Here is an 18,485-nt window from a genome sequence, read left to right on the forward strand (position 1 = left end):
TTTTAATATTTTCGGTCAGTATAAAATTATAAAAATTAATTTTGAAATTGTTTTTTGGCAATGAAGGGACTTCGTGGTTTTCTCATCTGTCTCATGTGGAAGAGGTAATGCAGGTCAAACCAATTATGGTATGGCGAATTCTATAATGGAGAGAATATGTGAAAGAAGGAAAAAAGAAGGTTTTCCTGCTCTAGTCATTCAATGGGGAGCTGTTGGAGATGTAAGTATGCACTGAATGCTTTATTCAATTTTATATTTCATGCTTGAAAAAATAATAACAGTTTGCTAGGCATTTCCTTAATGATATGCTAATATTCAAGGGTGCGACTTTTGGAGCCATTTTAAGGAAAAAAACTCTGATGGAAGTATCTCATAAACGTGCTAACCTTTGATATACAGGGCGGTAAAGTTTCCAGAAACAATAATTTTTTTTGAACCACAATGATGCTATTCCAGTTGCAGATATTTCTATGAGGTACAAATTTTCTCTGCATCAAGATGCATTTTCTTATGTACGAAAATTTAATTATTAATAATGAATACCATCGAAAAAAAAAACGATTATCAAATAAAAATCACCACATGACACTTTTAGCAATTTGGCCCTGGAGAAAAATGATTTTCAATTTCCAATTGAAAACTATGCGCCAATTAAAGTAAAATTTGGGGATTAAATTTGTTCAGAAATGAATCAGAATTTCAAAATTAATTTTTATATGAGAAAAAGCAGAATCATACTATTTCTTTCCCAAAAATATTCTATACAAAACCCATACCGACGCCACTGCTAAAAATAATAAAATTGTTCATACATCAAAAAATATATCTTGATGAAGTGAAAACATGTACCAAAATAAAAAAAAAATAGGGTAGCACACATTGAGATTTTAAATCATATTTAAATAAGGACAATCGAATTAGTTTGAAAATTATTGATTATTTCTACTTTCGCTTGGTGTAAACATTTTTTTAATTATCAAATATTTGATCAGAAATATTTTTCCAACATGATATTGTAGCCATATATGAATTATATGTATAAATTTTATTCTTTTATGAGGTTCCTTCTATCTATTCTTTATCTCAGGTTGGGTTGGTAGCAGAGATGATGGAAGAGCAAACTGAAATGGAAATTGGTGGAACACTACAACAAAGGATAACCAGCTGTTTGCAGGTCATGGACACTTTCCTCAGGCAGAAGGAGGCTACTATAGTTGCGAGTATGCTAGTAGCAGAAAAAAGAAGTGGTAGTGGTGGTGCCGACAACATAGTAGATGCTGTTGCAAACATACTAGGTGAATTCAGCTGAAATTCTTCTACCTTTCAAGAACTACAAATTATGCCTCATGATATTGATTACCATCTTTCAATTTCGGTCTTTGTTTGATATATAAAATCAATTTAAGAGACATTCTCGGATCTGTCAAAGTTGATCTACTACTACTCTTCTCTCGGTGTTTTTGCGATCCCACCTTTCAGGTTGAGTGATGTTATCTCAAACGTTCATCTGAATTACCGCCCTTTCTTACCACATGTAATAATTCAAATAAGTATTTGAGTCTTCATTTTTAATTTATTCAAAAACCAGATATTCAGCCTTGACAAGACTATTTGCATTATATTTTTATGTGAAAATTCATGAAGATTGAATGTTTGTTTGGAAAGTTATATCTCGCATTATACATATTTATTCTTCAATAAAAAAGTCATCAAATTTGTTTTCCCAAAAAAATTAATCAATAAGAACTTTCAGCAATGACGAACTCTCTGAAATGAATAATAGTGAAAACCTTCTATAAATCGAAATGATCTCTAGCGTAGAACATAGCTTACTTATTTTTGAAGTTACCGCTGGAACGGTAATAACGAAAATTTGAATTTGAAATCGCCTTTCACAGGAATTAAAAAGCAGACTGTTTCTCCACATGCAACTCTTTCGGAGCTAGGAATGGATTCTATGACTGCAGTAGAAATCAAACAAGTATTAGAAAGAGAATTCGAGGTCTTCCTCACAGCTCAAGATATTAGGAGCATGACGTTTGCCAGGTAAATTTCGAAATTGCATAATGTACATTTTTGTTATGCATTTAATTTTTCTAAGGTTACAAGAAATACAGGAAACTAAGGAGAAAGATAAAGAATCTGGAAAGGTCACCCACCGATTACCAAGAGGTTTTGAGTTGATCTTGCGATACTTAGGAGATGAGAATACTTCTACGATTCCAGTGTTGAGGCTTCCGAGCTTGGTGGAAGGTGATCCAGAAGACGTCCCATACATTTTCTGTTTCCCTGGCATAGAAGGATTCGCAACGTCTTTGAAGCCATTGGTCGCTAACGTCAAGGCTAAGATGATTGGAATACAGTTCTGCTACAAAACACCCACTAACAGTTACAAGGATTTGGCTAAAGAATCAGAAGAAGTAAGTTTTCTTCATGCTAACTTCAATTCACTGAAATGATTTTTTTTTCAGCAAATCCTGAAATATGTCACAACCAAAGATCCAGTTCACATGTTGACATACTCTTGGGGTACAATAATTGCTTTAGAAACCATGTCCTCTTTAGAGAAGAAGGGTTATAAAGGTACCATCACATGCATAGACGGAGCACCCGATATGCTCTCATTGATGTGTGAGCAAGAGATGAAGACTGGTTCTGAAGCTGAATTTGAGACCATCATTCTTTGCCATCTGATGGCTCTCTATCTTCCATATGATATAATTTTAAAGAATAGGGTTAGTGTTTTTTGCTTTCACTTTTAATACAGGCTCCTGCAACAATGGCGTAATGCTCAATTTTTTTTTGCCATTGTTTCAGGACCCTGTATCTACAGATATATAGAAATGAGTGTTTTTTTTTACATCAGATATACATGAGTTCAAACTCATCCGGAAGAATATTTTTATGCAAAATATAAATATCAAATATAAATTTTCCATACAACAATTTTACCTCTGTTACCTTAAGTAGCCTATTATTAAGGAGATAAATCAATAAACTGAAGTATAGATTGATAATGCAAATATCATTCAATGTATGTTGAACTCATCATATTTTCCTTTATTTTTGTCAGTGGTTCAACCCTCACCTATCTTCTTTTCTAGGAAAAAATCTATAGATGTAACACCTTCGACGAGAGGATGTTGGTGGCTCATAAGATATCAGCGCATGACGCTACTCATTCGCCGCAATACCAGAAGAAGGTAGCAGTTGGGTTCTATACCAGGCTGAAGGAGTTGAGGACGTATGAGCCTGATTATCCTAAGATCATTTCTACCGTTAGGCTTTTCAAACCTTCAACCTTGAGCGTGCAGAATTTCGCCGAAGACTATAATCTTTCTAGGTCAGTAGTGAATTCAACAATCAATAAATTTATGGAGAATATTCCTCCAAAATATAATTCTCATCTGATTTATGTTGTATTGTACTGATATTTCGGAATTTGTTAAAGGTTGTGCTCAAATACTGTGGAGGTGACGCTCTTTGAAGGAAACCATATAACAATATTGGACAATCCATCGGTGGCTGAGGCAATAAATGAAACGCTGGGGTTGACGCCGAAGACCCAAACTACAACTGTACAAATCAAGGATTCGACCGAAAGCAATAACAATAAATGAGCTTACTGTAAAATAGTTCAATAAATTTCGAGAATAATTTTCTAGTTGTTTTTGAGTATCTGTTCTTGAATAGTGTGTTAAATCCTGTAAATTTAGGATTTAGAGCCAGGGATGTCCTCAAACGATAAGGTTTGACTCATTGATGATGAAACCATGGTCAAATACAATTCTTTTCGTCCTGTTGTATAACTGATATCTCTCGAATATAGAAATATTTGTGGTTGGTTCGGATCTCGAATGTCATGGTTACTTTCATTAATTGACAACATGCCGTCGACATGAATTACAGGCCTGGGGGATATAAAATTCGAGCTCCTAAGCGCATCCGCCATTTTGAGCCGGACTCTTTCAAAATGGCGAATTACAAATTCATCGTATTGGCATTACTTTCTCCTTTGAAAAGCAAGTTATCCTATGGTGATTTTCTGATATGCATTAATTCCCCAAAATCATAGGCCCGAGGATAATCCCCTCATCTAGGCAGGCCAGGCAACATCCGAATAGAAGTTCCATAAATATAGACGTTCCAAGTTTTTGCTTTCCTGATAACTTTAATGAACTAATTGTATCGACATGAGATTTCCTATCAATTCAATGACTGACTCAAAAAAAAAACTTCTTATGGTGGCGTAATCCACTATGAGCAGCTGTATTTAGCAATATTTGGAATTTATGAACTTATGAAATCAGGGCCGGCGCGAGTTATTTTGGCACCTGTAGCAAATAATTTTTCGGCGCCCTGCTGAAGAAGCATAACAACATGACCTTCAACATAACCCCCCAAAAAAAAACAGCATCTGCTCCGATGATAATACAGAACTTTCTTCTTCCGATGAAGACACTTGCAATCGTGTGTAAAAAAATTAATTCTAGTAAATGAAAAATATTGCTTCGAAATCTAATTGGGAATATTTGAATTACAAACATGACTTGTTCCGCTGAAAACATTTGGCATTTAACAGTAACTAGTTTCGAATTTAGGAATTTTCCATATTATACTGAATGTGTAAACATCGGCTACCAAATCATTTGATTGTGTTGTTCTCGTCAGTGTAAAGAAATACATAATGACTTTATCCCTCTTTCAATGAGGGTAAGAGGAAATTCTGTTCAAATTGATTGGGCTGCTATGTGTTATTTATTATACAGACGGATTGGAGAATTTAATTGCAGGGAATGTTGACAAACGCAGCGGATCAGAACAAGATTGTCTTGTTTTTAAGAATCAAGCATGAAATAGGAAAAGGTGGCCTACAAACTGAGCCGAATTGCTACTCCTCAAATAGAGGTGCCTGAAACTGTCGCTTCACTTTTTCACCGCTAACGCCGGCCCTGCAAATAATATACATGAGAAATGAAAAGAAAAATTATCTGTTTGTGTCAGGTGAGTGAAATAATGTTCAAATTTTATTTATTTTCTATTCGGAATTAAAGAGAATATATTTGAGGTACTGATTTCAAGCAAAGTGTTACAGGCCAATATTACGAAAATCTGCAGCTATACCAGATGAAGCAGCGTAGATAATGTGCGTTATATGGTATTGAATAAATATGAAAGAGCATCAACAACCTATGGAAATTAGGTGTCTTCATTATCAACCTGTGACGTTAAGGTGGTACAATACTTTTGTCATGTCAGGAGCGGATCCAGAGGGGGGCCATCGTGGACATAAATATAAAAATGAAAAATGCAACTCACACTAAAAGGCCTATTGTCGAAAATGTCGATAAAATCATATACATTGTCGAGTCCCGTTTCAATTGCCCAAGCGCTAAAGATTGCACAATAAACCGTTTGGAATACAATTCTGGTCTAAAGAAGGAGCTCGATGTATGGGTACCACACGAGTTGAGAAAAAAACCTCTTGGACCGAATTTCCATCTGCGAATCGCTGTTGAATCGCAATAAAAACGACACATTTTTTAAACGATTGGTGGCTGGTGATGAAAAATGGATCGCTTACGACAACGTCAAATGACAACAGTCTTGGTCGAAACGCGATGAGTCTGCGGAAACGGCCAGGAAGGTTCTGTTGAGTGTTTGGTGGGATTGGCAGGGAATTATCTACTATGAGCTGCTCCTCTAAGGCACAACTATTAACTCGGAACTGTACTGTCAACAATTGGGCAGTTTCAAGGAAGCAATCGCCCAGAAACGGCCAGCTTTGGCCAATAGGAGAGTAATTGTGTTCTATCAGTACAACGCCAGGCCACACACATCTATAGTGACTAGCCAGAAGATCCGGGAGCTTGGTTAGGAGGGTCTTATGCATCCATCTTATAGTCTGGACCTGGCACCAAGTGATTTGTTGGTGAAAAACAGGGCCGTATCTAGGTAGTATTGCGCCTGTGGCAATATATTTGACAGCGCCCTCCATTTTCGAGAATTTTTTTTTTATCCATTATTTTTTCTTACAGTGTTTTTTCTTCATTATTTACGTCAAATATTTTCATTAAAGTTTTAAAATAATATAGATATTTACTTATTTGATGAAATATTATTATTTATATAAAAATAAAACAAATTCCAAATGTCCGATTATTTCAGATGTTCCTCTCAGGATTCAGGGCATCGTTATTTTTTTATACAATGTAAAATTGCATCAATTATCACTTTTAAATTATACCTCCACTTATTTTTCCCGTTTTCTATTGTTTTCAGCAGCTCATCATCGATACAACCACCCATTTTCAATCTCTTTTCAAAAGCTTTCAACTTTATGTAGTTTTCTCTATGACTGATGGAATTTTCGTGACGAGGTAACGTAGGATTTAAATGTTTCCAATCATTGAAACCAGTGGTCCAAATGTTGTTGGTATCATTAAAAAGTTTACATGGGAAACAAAATAGTGAGTCCAAATCCTTACAATAAATGAGCCAATTTCTAAAAATTCTTTCTCCATTTTTCTTGATGTTTGTGAACCAATGTTTTTTAAATCGCCTGTTGTTCGTCAACGAAAAACATCCGATGTCATCACAACAAATAGGACCATGTTCAACATACATCGTAATAGTATTACTATTTATGTTTCACGTTGTTGGATTGTTGAAGTCAATCTCTATGTTAGTTTGGAGTTCATGATTTTGTCGATTTTCTTCGTTTTCGTGATTTTGACTAGATTCAAGTTTTATATATATTTTTTTGTTCACTTTCGCTATCTGTAGAACTTGAATCAGAATGAGTAAGACTGGCAGTTTCACTCACACGGTTTTTGTGGTAATCAAAACTTTGATATGTCACTTGTGTTGGCTTTTAAGGCAGCAGTTTTTTGAGCACGTAGTGCTTTATTTTGCGCTCTTGATAATTTTTTTGGTGGCATGTCTGCAAAAAAACAATCGTAAACTATGCATAAGAATAATATTTGGATGGATGATTGATAGTCAAAATCCTTTGTTTCTTTTTTTCATACGAATAATTTTTGGTAAGAAAATTATAATTTCTGATTGGATAAATAATTGAATACTCAATCAACCCATATCTAATATCAGTTTTCTGTTTTATTTGAATTGGTCTATCTCAAAAACAGGGTACACAAACCATAATGCCAATTTTGCAAGCCCAGGATATTGTCGATTTATATTTAAAATAATTTTTTTTTTCATGTATAATTTTTTCTCAACTTACTTGAAATACCACAATTTCTTTGGATAGAATTTGAAATATACAGAAACTCGAAAACACAGTAAACACTCAACGTAGTTTGAAATAAGTGTATACTTTTCACCGGAATAAAAATGTAGCAATATTCAGATGTCCCCAGAAGCGTAAAAATACTGGGGGAAATTAACCCCACCCGAGATTTCCAAAATATAAAATTTCAGAATTCGCAAGGCGAAGAACGAATATTTTCCCATAAAATGAACGAATAATCATTTTACTCTCTTTTGAAATCGACACGGCACTAAAAAATCGGACCCTTTTACGGTTTATGAGTTTATTACCGCTTTCAAGATTAGTACTTTTATTGCACTACGAGCTCGTCTATGTCCGGTGTTTATTACTTTCCCTTTATCTATCCGCTTTGTCGGCGTTGCTCCTATCTCACATCTGTGATTTTTGCGTTCGTCATCGGTATAAACTCACCCGTTGTTAACGTTTTTTGTATCGCCTGGTGCTCTAATATTTTTTTCTTTTGATATTTTTGGGCGCCCCTACGAACCTTGCGCCGGTGGCGAGTGCCACCTTCGCCACGCCCTAGATACGGTACTGGTGAAAAATTAACTTCAATAGTGGCTTGTGAAAATGGACTATCTCAATTTTTGCCAATAGAGACAAGGGCTTCTATGGGAAAGGGATAACGATATTACCTTCATAATGGCAACAAGTTATCGAACAAAACGGCGAATATTTGACCTAAAACAGATCATTTCAACTATAGTAATTAAAGCCTTGTTTCTCATGTGAAAATTATGGATTTATTTTTACTACACATTATAGTTTATTGTGCTTGAGTTTTTTTTTATGAAATAAATCTGCACATAATAAAGAAATATGTCAAATTGTCTGAACTTGTTTTTGGAAACAGAATATGATATGATTCACTAAAATATATCTTTCTATAAAAAAGCACTTGACTCAGTGAGTACTAAACAAATTTCTGCTATTTTGCTAACCTATATGATTCTATGGCCGATGGCCCCCCCTCAAACATTGCCTGGATCCGCCCCTGGGTCATCTTTCAAACACAATAGAAAAAGTCATCGATTAAGTTATTTTATCCAATATTTCTTCAAGTTATTTTATCCAATAATACAGTAGGGTGCAAATGTAATAAAATAGATAGGTACTCTAGATATTTTATTACTTCAAATAAAGATCAGAGTTAGAAATATAGAACATCTTTTGGCAGTACACATATACAAGTTCTTGGGATACCAGAAGAACCCCCTTAACAAAACCCTCTCAGTAGATAAGAAACAATCACTCCGATTCTCTTCAACTGGAACTGAAAATGCTCATGGCGATATTGACAACACTCATCAATAGCTTCAAAGCAATTAGAAGACAAACACCTTTGAATGCGTTGTGGAGGTAGTATAACCTAAATGAAAAATAATTAGTACCTACTATAATTTCAGAAGGAATCATACAACACAAACCTCCTATATTTTCTTTTAGCTGCAGGGATGGTCTCCATCTTATCTTTTAGTAGATACAGTCTGACACCACCACCTAAAATACTAATGTAACTATTCCAGTTGAAATCTTCTGGAGCCATACTGAATTCGAAAATTTCTTTATCCTTGTCAGATAAATTGTTCCACAATTTCTGTAAGTTTTCGTTGTGCATTTTCCATTCCCTCAATGAGAAGTACGAGAGCAAGAGGCTGAATTTGTGGATCTTTTTGTAAATATTCACCATTCTGTGGATAGAGAAAACGAAAAGATTATCACTAAGTACACTAGTGAAAGTTTAATGTTGAATACCAAATGAAATAAAGACCAAAGCAACTAAGGTTTTGAAAAATAGGTAATTCAGCAATGTTTGGAATAATAATGTTTCTTATTTTTAACATGTTTTTGGAAAAAATCTGCAACCGCAATTTTCTGACTATGCCCAGAAATCCTACATTCTAAAATATACCATATGAATCTAAAATGAATTAGGTACTTAGAATACAAATCACAGATCAATAATAATTGTCAATCTGCATGTATGTGAAAACATTTTAAATTTTACACTTATTTTCACATATTAATGATTTCCCAACTACAAAACTTGCCAATAATGAAATTGTTTTCACAATCAACGTAGACAAAGACATACATATCAAATTCTTCTCAATTATTCGTAAAATAAATATTTCTTTATTTCGAAATTTTCAACTTTCAAAATGTTTCCGATTTTGGCTTATATTCTCCAATAATGAAACCTTTGAAATTTTTCAAAAAAAAAAGTGTTTAATCCACTTCTATAATTTTCGCTGTTCCCGTCCAGAAATGTTTAGAATTCAGATATCAAATGAAAAATCTTTTACTATCCATCAGAGCTTTTCTCGTAAGCTATGAGAGATATATGTATGCAATTTTTGTTACAAAATTGATTGTTTTACTACAAAGATTCTCCCATCTTTAGACCTTCAAAAGTTTAGGAGAATTCTTGAAATTTGGATTCCGGATTCTGGTTATTAATTTCATTGATACAAATACGTAACCATTATATTGCCCCCACAATCTTGATTTAGCCTTAAGAGAGGCTTACACCACGAGACATTCTCGTGATCTGCCACGTTTTGAACTGACCGCTGAAAAGGTAAAGACATAGTCCCCTCTTAAGAGGGATTGCCACCATGTGGCTTTCTAAGTCAAACTTTGGTACCCAACCATTTCTCCTTTGGCGCTCCTGTGAACTTTGTATGGTGTACGATGTTATCTATTTCTATTCTATCTATATTCAATGCAAATAAGTAGAGGTAGGCACTTTAGCACTGTACGACCGACGATTATTATTGTTTTACCTCTATTGAGATGATTTTAAGCAGGTTTTTTCACGAATATCTTAAAAATATGTCAGTGCTTCGTACATTGATCATATCGTTCATATCATCAATTCTTTCGCGAAAAACGAAAAGTTACCTACTTATTTTTTCCTTCGAAGATTGAAAATATTCACTTTCTTTTATGTGAATTATGTAAAAACCCCATAAAAATTGGTGATTTGTAAGAAGAAATATCTGTAATTTTGTTTTGAACTGAGCAGCCACGTAGTGTTGTTCCCTTTTCAGTAAAATAATGTGGGAAACGGAAGATGGAATTAGTAATGTTAATTTGGTCGAATAATGATTTTGTTAAATTCTCAGAGCAAAAAACATAGAGTGCTGTCTCTATAAATAGTACAGATTGTTGGAAAACCAAATACCTATGCATCGTCTAATTTTTTGATATATCTGAGGTTCTGAACGAATTTTATTATCAGCTTACTTTTGGTAGCTTTTTGATTGAGTGAATCCGATGATGACGAAACTAAGCTTTCGTTATGTGGTAACATTTTGAGATGAAAAGTATATTTTATCTACGTTTATCTTCTGCATTGTATTATAAATAAGTGCACCTTCTGCACCTGCATTAGATATAAATAACTATTTTGATAGTTGTCAGAATAATTATTCATAATACAAGTGCAGGAGGCATTGGTATTCTTTCAAGAGTTCAAAATTAAAAAACGATATATTGTAAATTTATTTCACCATCAATACCCTTGATGATATGATAAAGCTGAAAATACAACCCGGACAATATGTGGCATTTTTATTTTGTATTTTAATTTTATCTAATATCCTTTCAAGAAGTAGCTCACAATCTGAGAGGTTGTTTTTAGCTCCATAATATCATGATAAGTATGGTGCTTTGGGAACAGCAAACTTACCGTCTTTTTCTCCCTACTAGTAGCAGATATCCATCAATTAATAGGGCTGGTATCAAATGTAGAAAAAATTCGAAAAGGAAATGTATATATCTGTTCTTGTTCAATGTATTGCAGTAATACCAAATCGATTTCACTGTTGGATTTTGGAGACCATAATATACAGCCAAATTGGTAAAGTCACCCCATGTAATAGGATTTTGCGCAGACGATATGTTGTTGTAGACTTTTATGACACCTTTTCTGAAGAAAAAATAATATTTTTGAATATCTAGAAAATTAAATTTTTTTAGGATATTGTCGATTGTGTTAGTGATTTCGTTGAATTATAATTAGTATTTGTTTTGTGATGGTTATTTTGAATGGTTATATTGATATTTGAAATGCTTACTCATTGAACTGGTTTTGATACCCAGCAGCAATAACTCCATTAGCAACAAAATCACCCGGAATGAGATCTGCAATTTTTTCCTCATCCAAGTGAAAAGTTCTCATGATACCAGTTCCAGCACCTACAATTGCTCCCATTGGACCATAAAGATTATCAATCCAGCTTCGAAGAGGTTCTTTGTATGTAGATGTTACTGAGGAAAAATCAAACGAAGTTTGCAAATAGACGAAAATACACATTTTTTAAGATGTCAGGATTTCAAAACTTACCTATACCTGGTCTACAAATGGCGGCGGGTATATTATTTGCCATACTCTGAACTGTGTATTCTGCTAGGGCCTTAGTGAATGAATAAGTATTTGGCCATCCCCTTAAAATTCTATGGAACGGGAACAATGTGTTATTAATATAAAATTCAATGTGAACAAATTAGCTCTTTGGATCATCTTTCGATAAAAATATTTCACACAGTTTCTTGGCCTTTTCATTTTAATAGGTATTTAATTGATCATTAATATTGATCCGGATTTGGTCTGATTTTGGAAAAAACGGCATTGAAAAAAATCACTCTTAACTCGACATGATTGATTATTATTTCGTTTTCTTATACAGAGTTCTTTACTAACTTTACTAAATATTTGGTAATATTCACAATTCAGCTGAAATATCTCAGTCAAATTTCAGCTAAATATTGTGAGAAATGCAGATGCTTTGAGTGAAAATCTTAAATATGCTCTCTTTCGAAAACAAAGTGTTTGTGGGTGTGGACACTTATCTATAATTTTTTTCTGCTAGAAATCATACGAGTAATTACCCCTTTTAATTTGTTTTCCAGATTTAGGAACAACCTGAATATTAGTAAAGACAAAAATATAATAAATTGTGAACCTATTTTTATAAAAATGATTTCAGTTTGAAACCAAATCCACCATATTGTACTCACGTATCCTGATGTTTTTCAAGATATTTCTCAGAATTTGTCTCGATCATCTTCAAGAATGGTTCAGTCAAGTATACGGGATCATAAAGCTCTTCTTTTATCTCCTTATGGGCACATTGGCTGTAGGCAGTGCTGATGTGTACCAGAGATACCAAATTTTTGCATTGCTGCGCTAAAGTCATGATCTCTTTGGTTCCAAAAATATGAACAGTAGCCGCTCGTTTTAACGGTTCGTCAAAACGTACACATGCAGCACCATGAATAATGACGTTGACCTAGAAATCAATCGAATTGTTATGACAAAAATTTCAGAAAAGCAGGAGAAAATCAGGAGTTTTTGAGCGATTGTTAATTGATGCGTCGTTGTGCCTCGTAAATATGAGATGTGATTCAATATGATGTCATTGCTGTCGGTTAGTTTATCTATATGAGGTCGTTTGTTGATACGATCTTTTGGATTTCCAGAAATCATTGTACGTTTTTCGATTATAATTTTCAATTAAAAACTTGAAATTGTTCAAAGAAAAAGAAATTGATCCTAAATGAAGTTTCCACCCGTTTTGGAATGTGTAGCCAAAATGGAATAAAAAAAACGACCGCCATCTATAGATGTTTTATGCTCTCGTTATATCATGCTCAAGTATCATCTAGGCTTAGATATGGATAGGTGTTCTGGGGTGCTTCGTCAGGTGCTGACGATGTATTCATAGGTCAGAAGAGAGTGATCAGGTGTACAGCTGGGATTACTAGTAGGACGTCATGTAAACCTTTCTTTAGATCATACAATATTTTAAATTTACCATCAGTTTTTATTTTAGAAGTAGCAAGTTAAATTAATATGCATAAACGTACATTCAATAGGAATAGCGATTACCATCAATATTTTACTCGGGGTCAAAATAATTTAGTAATTCTTGCTTTTAAGTATAGGACGTCACTCGCCTATTTTCGTAGGTATGAAGATCTGGATGATGAAATAAAGAATGCTTATAATATTGTCATTTATAAAAGGCGTTTGAAATCACTTTTGTTGGAAAGAACTTTTTATGACCTTTCTGAATTTTTGAATTGAGTTCATACTTTGTTTGGGATTTGTTTTTGTTTAACTGTTTCCATAATGTTTTACATTCTTCTGGAAATAAAGTTATTATTTATTTTTTTTATTCATTTATCCTTCTAGTTCGAGAACTCAAATAATGAATTTTGAATTTCAAAAAATTATGGAATATAAATAAAAAAATTTCTTGGAAACTTTGCAACAAATACGTAATAATTAAATGAAGAATATAGAATTGGTACGATGATACTGAATACGTACAATATTTCAAACTGAAATTCCAGATCTTGTAGTTTCGGAATTATGAATTTTTGAAAGTAAGTCATTCGAATTCCGGTACAAATTATCCCGGATTCGATGTCTGTCGCTAAATATTTATCTCATTTTTTACTTGGTATATCATATTAGGTTTTTTTTTCAAGAAGTTTAGTGATATTATGCGTTGAAAGAGGAAATAATAAACCATGATGTAAAATTTGCATAGGACTAAATAAAAAAACACTTAAAGTGAATTTTTATCAATTCAAAATATTATAACTTATTTCAGGATTTCTTGATGAGTTTTCGGATAACCTGCTGATATATTGAATCGCTTATCGAACTTTCATTCAAATTTGGTATTTTCAACTACTAATGAAAAATAGAATGAACTAACAATTAAATAATCTAGCTCTTGCTGATTATATTCAAGTTCGACAAGTTCGGATAAACGCTGTTCTGAAGGAAATTTGGTATCCGTCCATGTTTTATTCATTCACTTTGTTGTTTCCATTTCTTTTCCTTATGTGAGAGTTATGTAAATTTTCAGATTCCTCTCTGAATTTCTTGTATTATAAATTTTACTATTCCAATTCTTATAATAAGTGATGCATACTAATTTTATGGATTCGCATATTTTCAAGGATTTCTTATTATTGCTCGGAAAGATTTTTCAGCGTGAATTTTTGAGCGCACCGAACAGATGTCTGTAATTTTCGAATTTTGAGCCGGGAATGGTCTCAAATGATTAACTTCGACTTACTGATCTCAAATTCAATTTTCTTCGTTTTTCCGCCTGTTTATAAACCCATTAATTTTAGAACGGAATTAATACGCTCAAATGAACAGGTGTTCAATGCTCGTGATCTCATTTCATTCATTTATTGAGAATAATATGGTTTGTGAAAATTATACCTATGTGCAATGGGTGATTTCAGTACACATTAGTATGATAAATACATACATTTTGAATAAGCTTGTTCCTATCTTCGTTACTCATTCCTAGAGACGGTAGTGTGATATCTCCTTGTATAGGAACAACTTTGTGTCTGAATTTTGGCTGTGCTTTCCAGAGCTCAGAGAAAATCTGAAAAACCATAATCATATCAGAATAACTCCCATCTTCTAACATTTCTTAACTAAAAATATTTTATTTGCATCTTGACTCTTTTTAAATTGTGAACGTAGAGCTTATATTACACCAGAAGAACCCGTTATTTGTGGGTAGGTATTGTTACTGTGTCCAATCGTCATCTTGATTCATCATTGTTCATTTTCAATCCGAAGTTAAATGATAAAACAAGTCAGAAAAGAGTTACTTCAACCAAAAAATTCGAACACAATACACAAAGAGTGACTAATCTGTTAATGTAATTCATTATTTTTTATTTTCAATGATAAGGCGATCGAATCTTTCAAGGATAATGGTCTCTTACCTGAAATGTTCACAATTTACATTTTAAAATATTTTTTTCTGATGGAAAAATGTATTTTGTGTACTATATTCATATTTGATGTCTCGATTTTCGAGCTAGATAACTCAATGAGTTAGATTACCATACATGAATTTTAAGGTCTAATAATCAAGAAATCAGATTGAAATAAAATGATATCTTTATACAATATTTTCGCTTCACCTACTTCTCAAAATAGATTCGAAGTTGGTCATTATAGAATATCATCAAAATATGAACAATAGAATTTACAATTTTTCATTAATTTCGTAAATATGCTTACCTCATCATCGAATGTGTCGTCCAATCTTGACTCCGCGTTCTTACCTCTTTTTGGTCGTACAAGTAAATATAGAGTCTCGATGCCTGTGCATGTTCTCAGCAGTTTTTCTGTCATCAATTTGCCTATAAACCCGGTGCCACCAGTCAGAAAAATCGATTTGCCATTGTAAAATTCGACAATCTGTAAGAAATTTTATGTAGGTATTCACTGAGGCTGGTGAAATATTTGGATTGATGTGCCTTTGGGATAGTTAAAAATAATTGTACAAATTTATTTTTCTATTTCCAAAATACGATCAATGTCTTTGTAGTGACTCTGTTTGAGCCTAGCAGTTCAAATCCATTTCTCAAGAAACATAAAGCACGAAATGATATGAATGTCTTAGACGTGCACATAGTACGATTCCAGATATCCTTGAAAAGTCAAGACTTTTCAAGAAGAATATTCAAATTTGGGATCTAAAGGTCGACATTTCAACAAAGATATGTTTGATTTGCCCTGTCCTCAATCCACAAAGCATTATTTCAAATCAATTCAAGGACACGAAGCAGACAATTAGTTCTCTTTGAGTTCGAAATAAGCTTTGGCAATCGCTTCTTCACTAGAATCAAATTTCTTTCCCTGGAGTACCTATTAACCGATGCTCTCGATGAAGTAGAGCCTGAATAATACTTATCCAGCCGGTGCTTTGCTTGCAGAATATTTTTTGCCATGAAAGACCACTTTATTATCTATAAATGAAACTCGTTTTTATCAATTTTTCGAACAACAACAAATGTCGTGTTACTTAACCTTGAGAATATCGATACAGAATTAACACTGTTCCTAAATTTTAACAAACATGTTTTGATGTGGGGGCCAGGTCTAGAACTTATTTCGTGATATATTAGTTATTTGCGAACTAAGTAGATCCTAGAATTCTTGTCAACCCTTTCAACTGATACAATAATTTGGGAATTGATTGATGGTATATCGATTGATATTTAGTTATTTATGTAACAAGTGCAAAATGTTTTTTCCGTTGAATTTCGCGAGCAGTTTTCAATTTTTACAATAAATATGTTTCCTTCATTCACTCCACGAAATATTTTTCATTTAGGTGTCATCAGGTATAGAAAATAAAAAATGTTATTTAATAGCAAATCGTTAATCGATTTGCATTCAGACAGTTGAGCACTAATATGTTAGGAACAATTCAACTCAAACTTTTTTCAACTGTTAATTTTTGAAATGATGTACAGGGTGTTTCAAATTCAATGGTCACTAAAAGCTTCTCGAGAGAAATAAGATTTGGAGAAAAAATCTTCAAAGACTCCCGATATCTTGTTTCGAAATAATAAGATATCAGAAAGCGCATCATACAGATATCGTATTCGAGTTACAGGGCGTTTTTGAAAAATTTTTATATCAAATATTTCTCCTTTTTTCTGTTCGAGATATTCAAAAATTCTAAATTTTATTTATCAGATAATAGAAATTAATTATTGTTTTAGAGATATAAAGGAGAGTTGGTGTTTTTTAGATGGGACCCCTATATTTTTCAACGCAGTTTTTTAGCCGCAGATTTGTTGAAATGTATCCCATTTACGATTTTTCAAAAATGTCATCCGTTTCAAAGATATTGAGCTTTTCGTTTTTTGATGGGACACCTTATATGTACATGAATATTTTTGATTTATTTTATTTGGTATTCATAATATCATTGGCATCCAGTCATATTCAGGGTGTTCTCAATTAATCAGATATAATGTATTAGAAATAATTTTTTGTTTTATAGAGAAGATTTTGTGTTTTTTGAAAGGAACTCTCCATATAGGTTTACGATAAGAACCATTAAAATTAACCCAAAATGAATTAAATATCGAATGAAAAATTATCAAAAAGTGAAGCCGAAAAACTCAATACTTTTGAAACGAATGACATTTTTGAAAAACCTTCAAAGCGATGCTTTTCGATAAATCTGCGGCTAAAAAACTGCATTGAAAAATATAGGGGTCCCATCTAAAAAACACCAACTCTCCTTTATATCTCAGAAATTGTAATTAATTTCTATGATCTGATATAATATAAATCCATAAATATTACTGAAAAAAAGTTTTAGAGTTTTTTTAATATTTTGAACAGTCATTTTTCAGAAATCCCCTTTATCTCGAAAACCAATAAAGATATTTATGATCTACTTTCTCATATCTCATCATTTAAAAAAAAAATTGGAGGTCTTTGAAGATTTTTCATCTGAGTCTTTTAGTTCTCAAGAAGCTTTCAGTCAGCATCTAATTTAGGATTGTAATACAATCTCATAGAAAACGAAGTGATAAAGTACGACCTTGATGCGATCTTATTTCACAATATTTGGTAGTAGATGATTGTAATAAAAATTATATTGCACTGTGCAATAAAGATCCACTTTTTTTTTCACTACATATAGTTATTTTTATTGCCCGAATTTCATCAATTATTGAAAAAACTTTTGTGTACTGACCTTACTGCCTTCCACCGATGCATGTACCTTTTCGTGGATCTTAGTAATAGAATCAATATCGGCGATACTTATGTTCTTATTTTCTGGAAGAGCCAACTGTTTCACTGTCTTATAAGTCCTTGGAGGATATTCAATCTCATTTCGTATGAGCGACATCTTCAAACTTTCAAATCACGTTTTTCTTCCAGTGGGTCTCACTTTCTGCGACTACCCTAGAACTACACAATAAATGGTTGGAAGTTCGTCTGCGACTGCCATTTATCGAATCACAATCGTAATTTGCACATTTGATCGATCGAAGGATTTCGGTGTTGAACCGGACTAACGAGATTATTAAAAGACACAAAAGCGGAAACGACGTTCTTTGTGCTATTTTAAATGTTCTGAAGATTTTAGTGTTTTTTACTAATGGGCGAACGACCAACCCCCCAATGCGTTTAAGACATTTCCGGATTGATTGAGGTTTAATCTGTCTCGAAATCGTAGGAAATGTAGTGCATTTACGCTATTTATTAATGACTAATGAATAAATATGAATGCGGCGATGGAATGATATACTAATTTGATATTAAAATAGTCAAAGCTATTAATAAAATAACTGCTTGGAAAATATTTCATTGACGGAATCCTGAAAC

The 18,485-nt window shown here is 33.0% G+C and overlaps 2 protein-coding genes across 2 annotated transcripts in view; one reads left to right on the plus strand and one right to left on the minus strand.

Moving 5' to 3' along the window:
• The window catches only part of LOC123674653 (fatty acid synthase-like), a 36,292-nt gene extending 32,632 nt beyond the window's left edge, over window positions 1–3,660 (plus strand). The window contains exons 30-36 of the mRNA XM_045609599.1: window positions 67–220; window positions 1,088–1,295; window positions 1,899–2,046; window positions 2,102–2,420; window positions 2,472–2,735; window positions 3,105–3,343; window positions 3,452–3,660. Coding sequence (XP_045465555.1) covers window positions 67–220; window positions 1,088–1,295; window positions 1,899–2,046; window positions 2,102–2,420; window positions 2,472–2,735; window positions 3,105–3,343; window positions 3,452–3,620 — 1,501 coding nt within the window. The 3' untranslated portion in view covers window positions 3,621–3,660. The remainder of the gene's footprint in view (window positions 1–66; window positions 221–1,087; window positions 1,296–1,898; window positions 2,047–2,101; window positions 2,421–2,471; window positions 2,736–3,104; window positions 3,344–3,451) is intronic.
• Window positions 3,661–8,406: 4,746 nt separating this feature from the next.
• On the minus strand, window positions 8,407–18,118 carry LOC123676400 (fatty acyl-CoA reductase wat-like). Its single transcript, XM_045612279.1, has 9 exons — window positions 17,851–18,118; window positions 15,369–15,548; window positions 14,596–14,718; window positions 12,320–12,591; window positions 11,646–11,755; window positions 11,377–11,569; window positions 10,989–11,228; window positions 8,722–8,985; window positions 8,407–8,663 (listed from the first exon to the last, which is right to left on the minus strand). Exons 1-9 carry the CDS (start codon window positions 18,004–18,006, stop codon window positions 8,558–8,560), a joined length of 1,644 nt encoding a protein of 547 aa, XP_045468235.1. The 5' UTR covers window positions 18,007–18,118; the 3' UTR covers window positions 8,407–8,557.
• Between the last annotated feature and the right edge of the window lie 367 nt (window positions 18,119–18,485).

Source organism: Harmonia axyridis, chromosome 3 (genome assembly GCF_914767665.1).
Source record: "Harmonia axyridis chromosome 3, icHarAxyr1.1, whole genome shotgun sequence".
Classification (NCBI taxonomy): domain Eukaryota; kingdom Metazoa; phylum Arthropoda; class Insecta; order Coleoptera; family Coccinellidae; genus Harmonia; species Harmonia axyridis.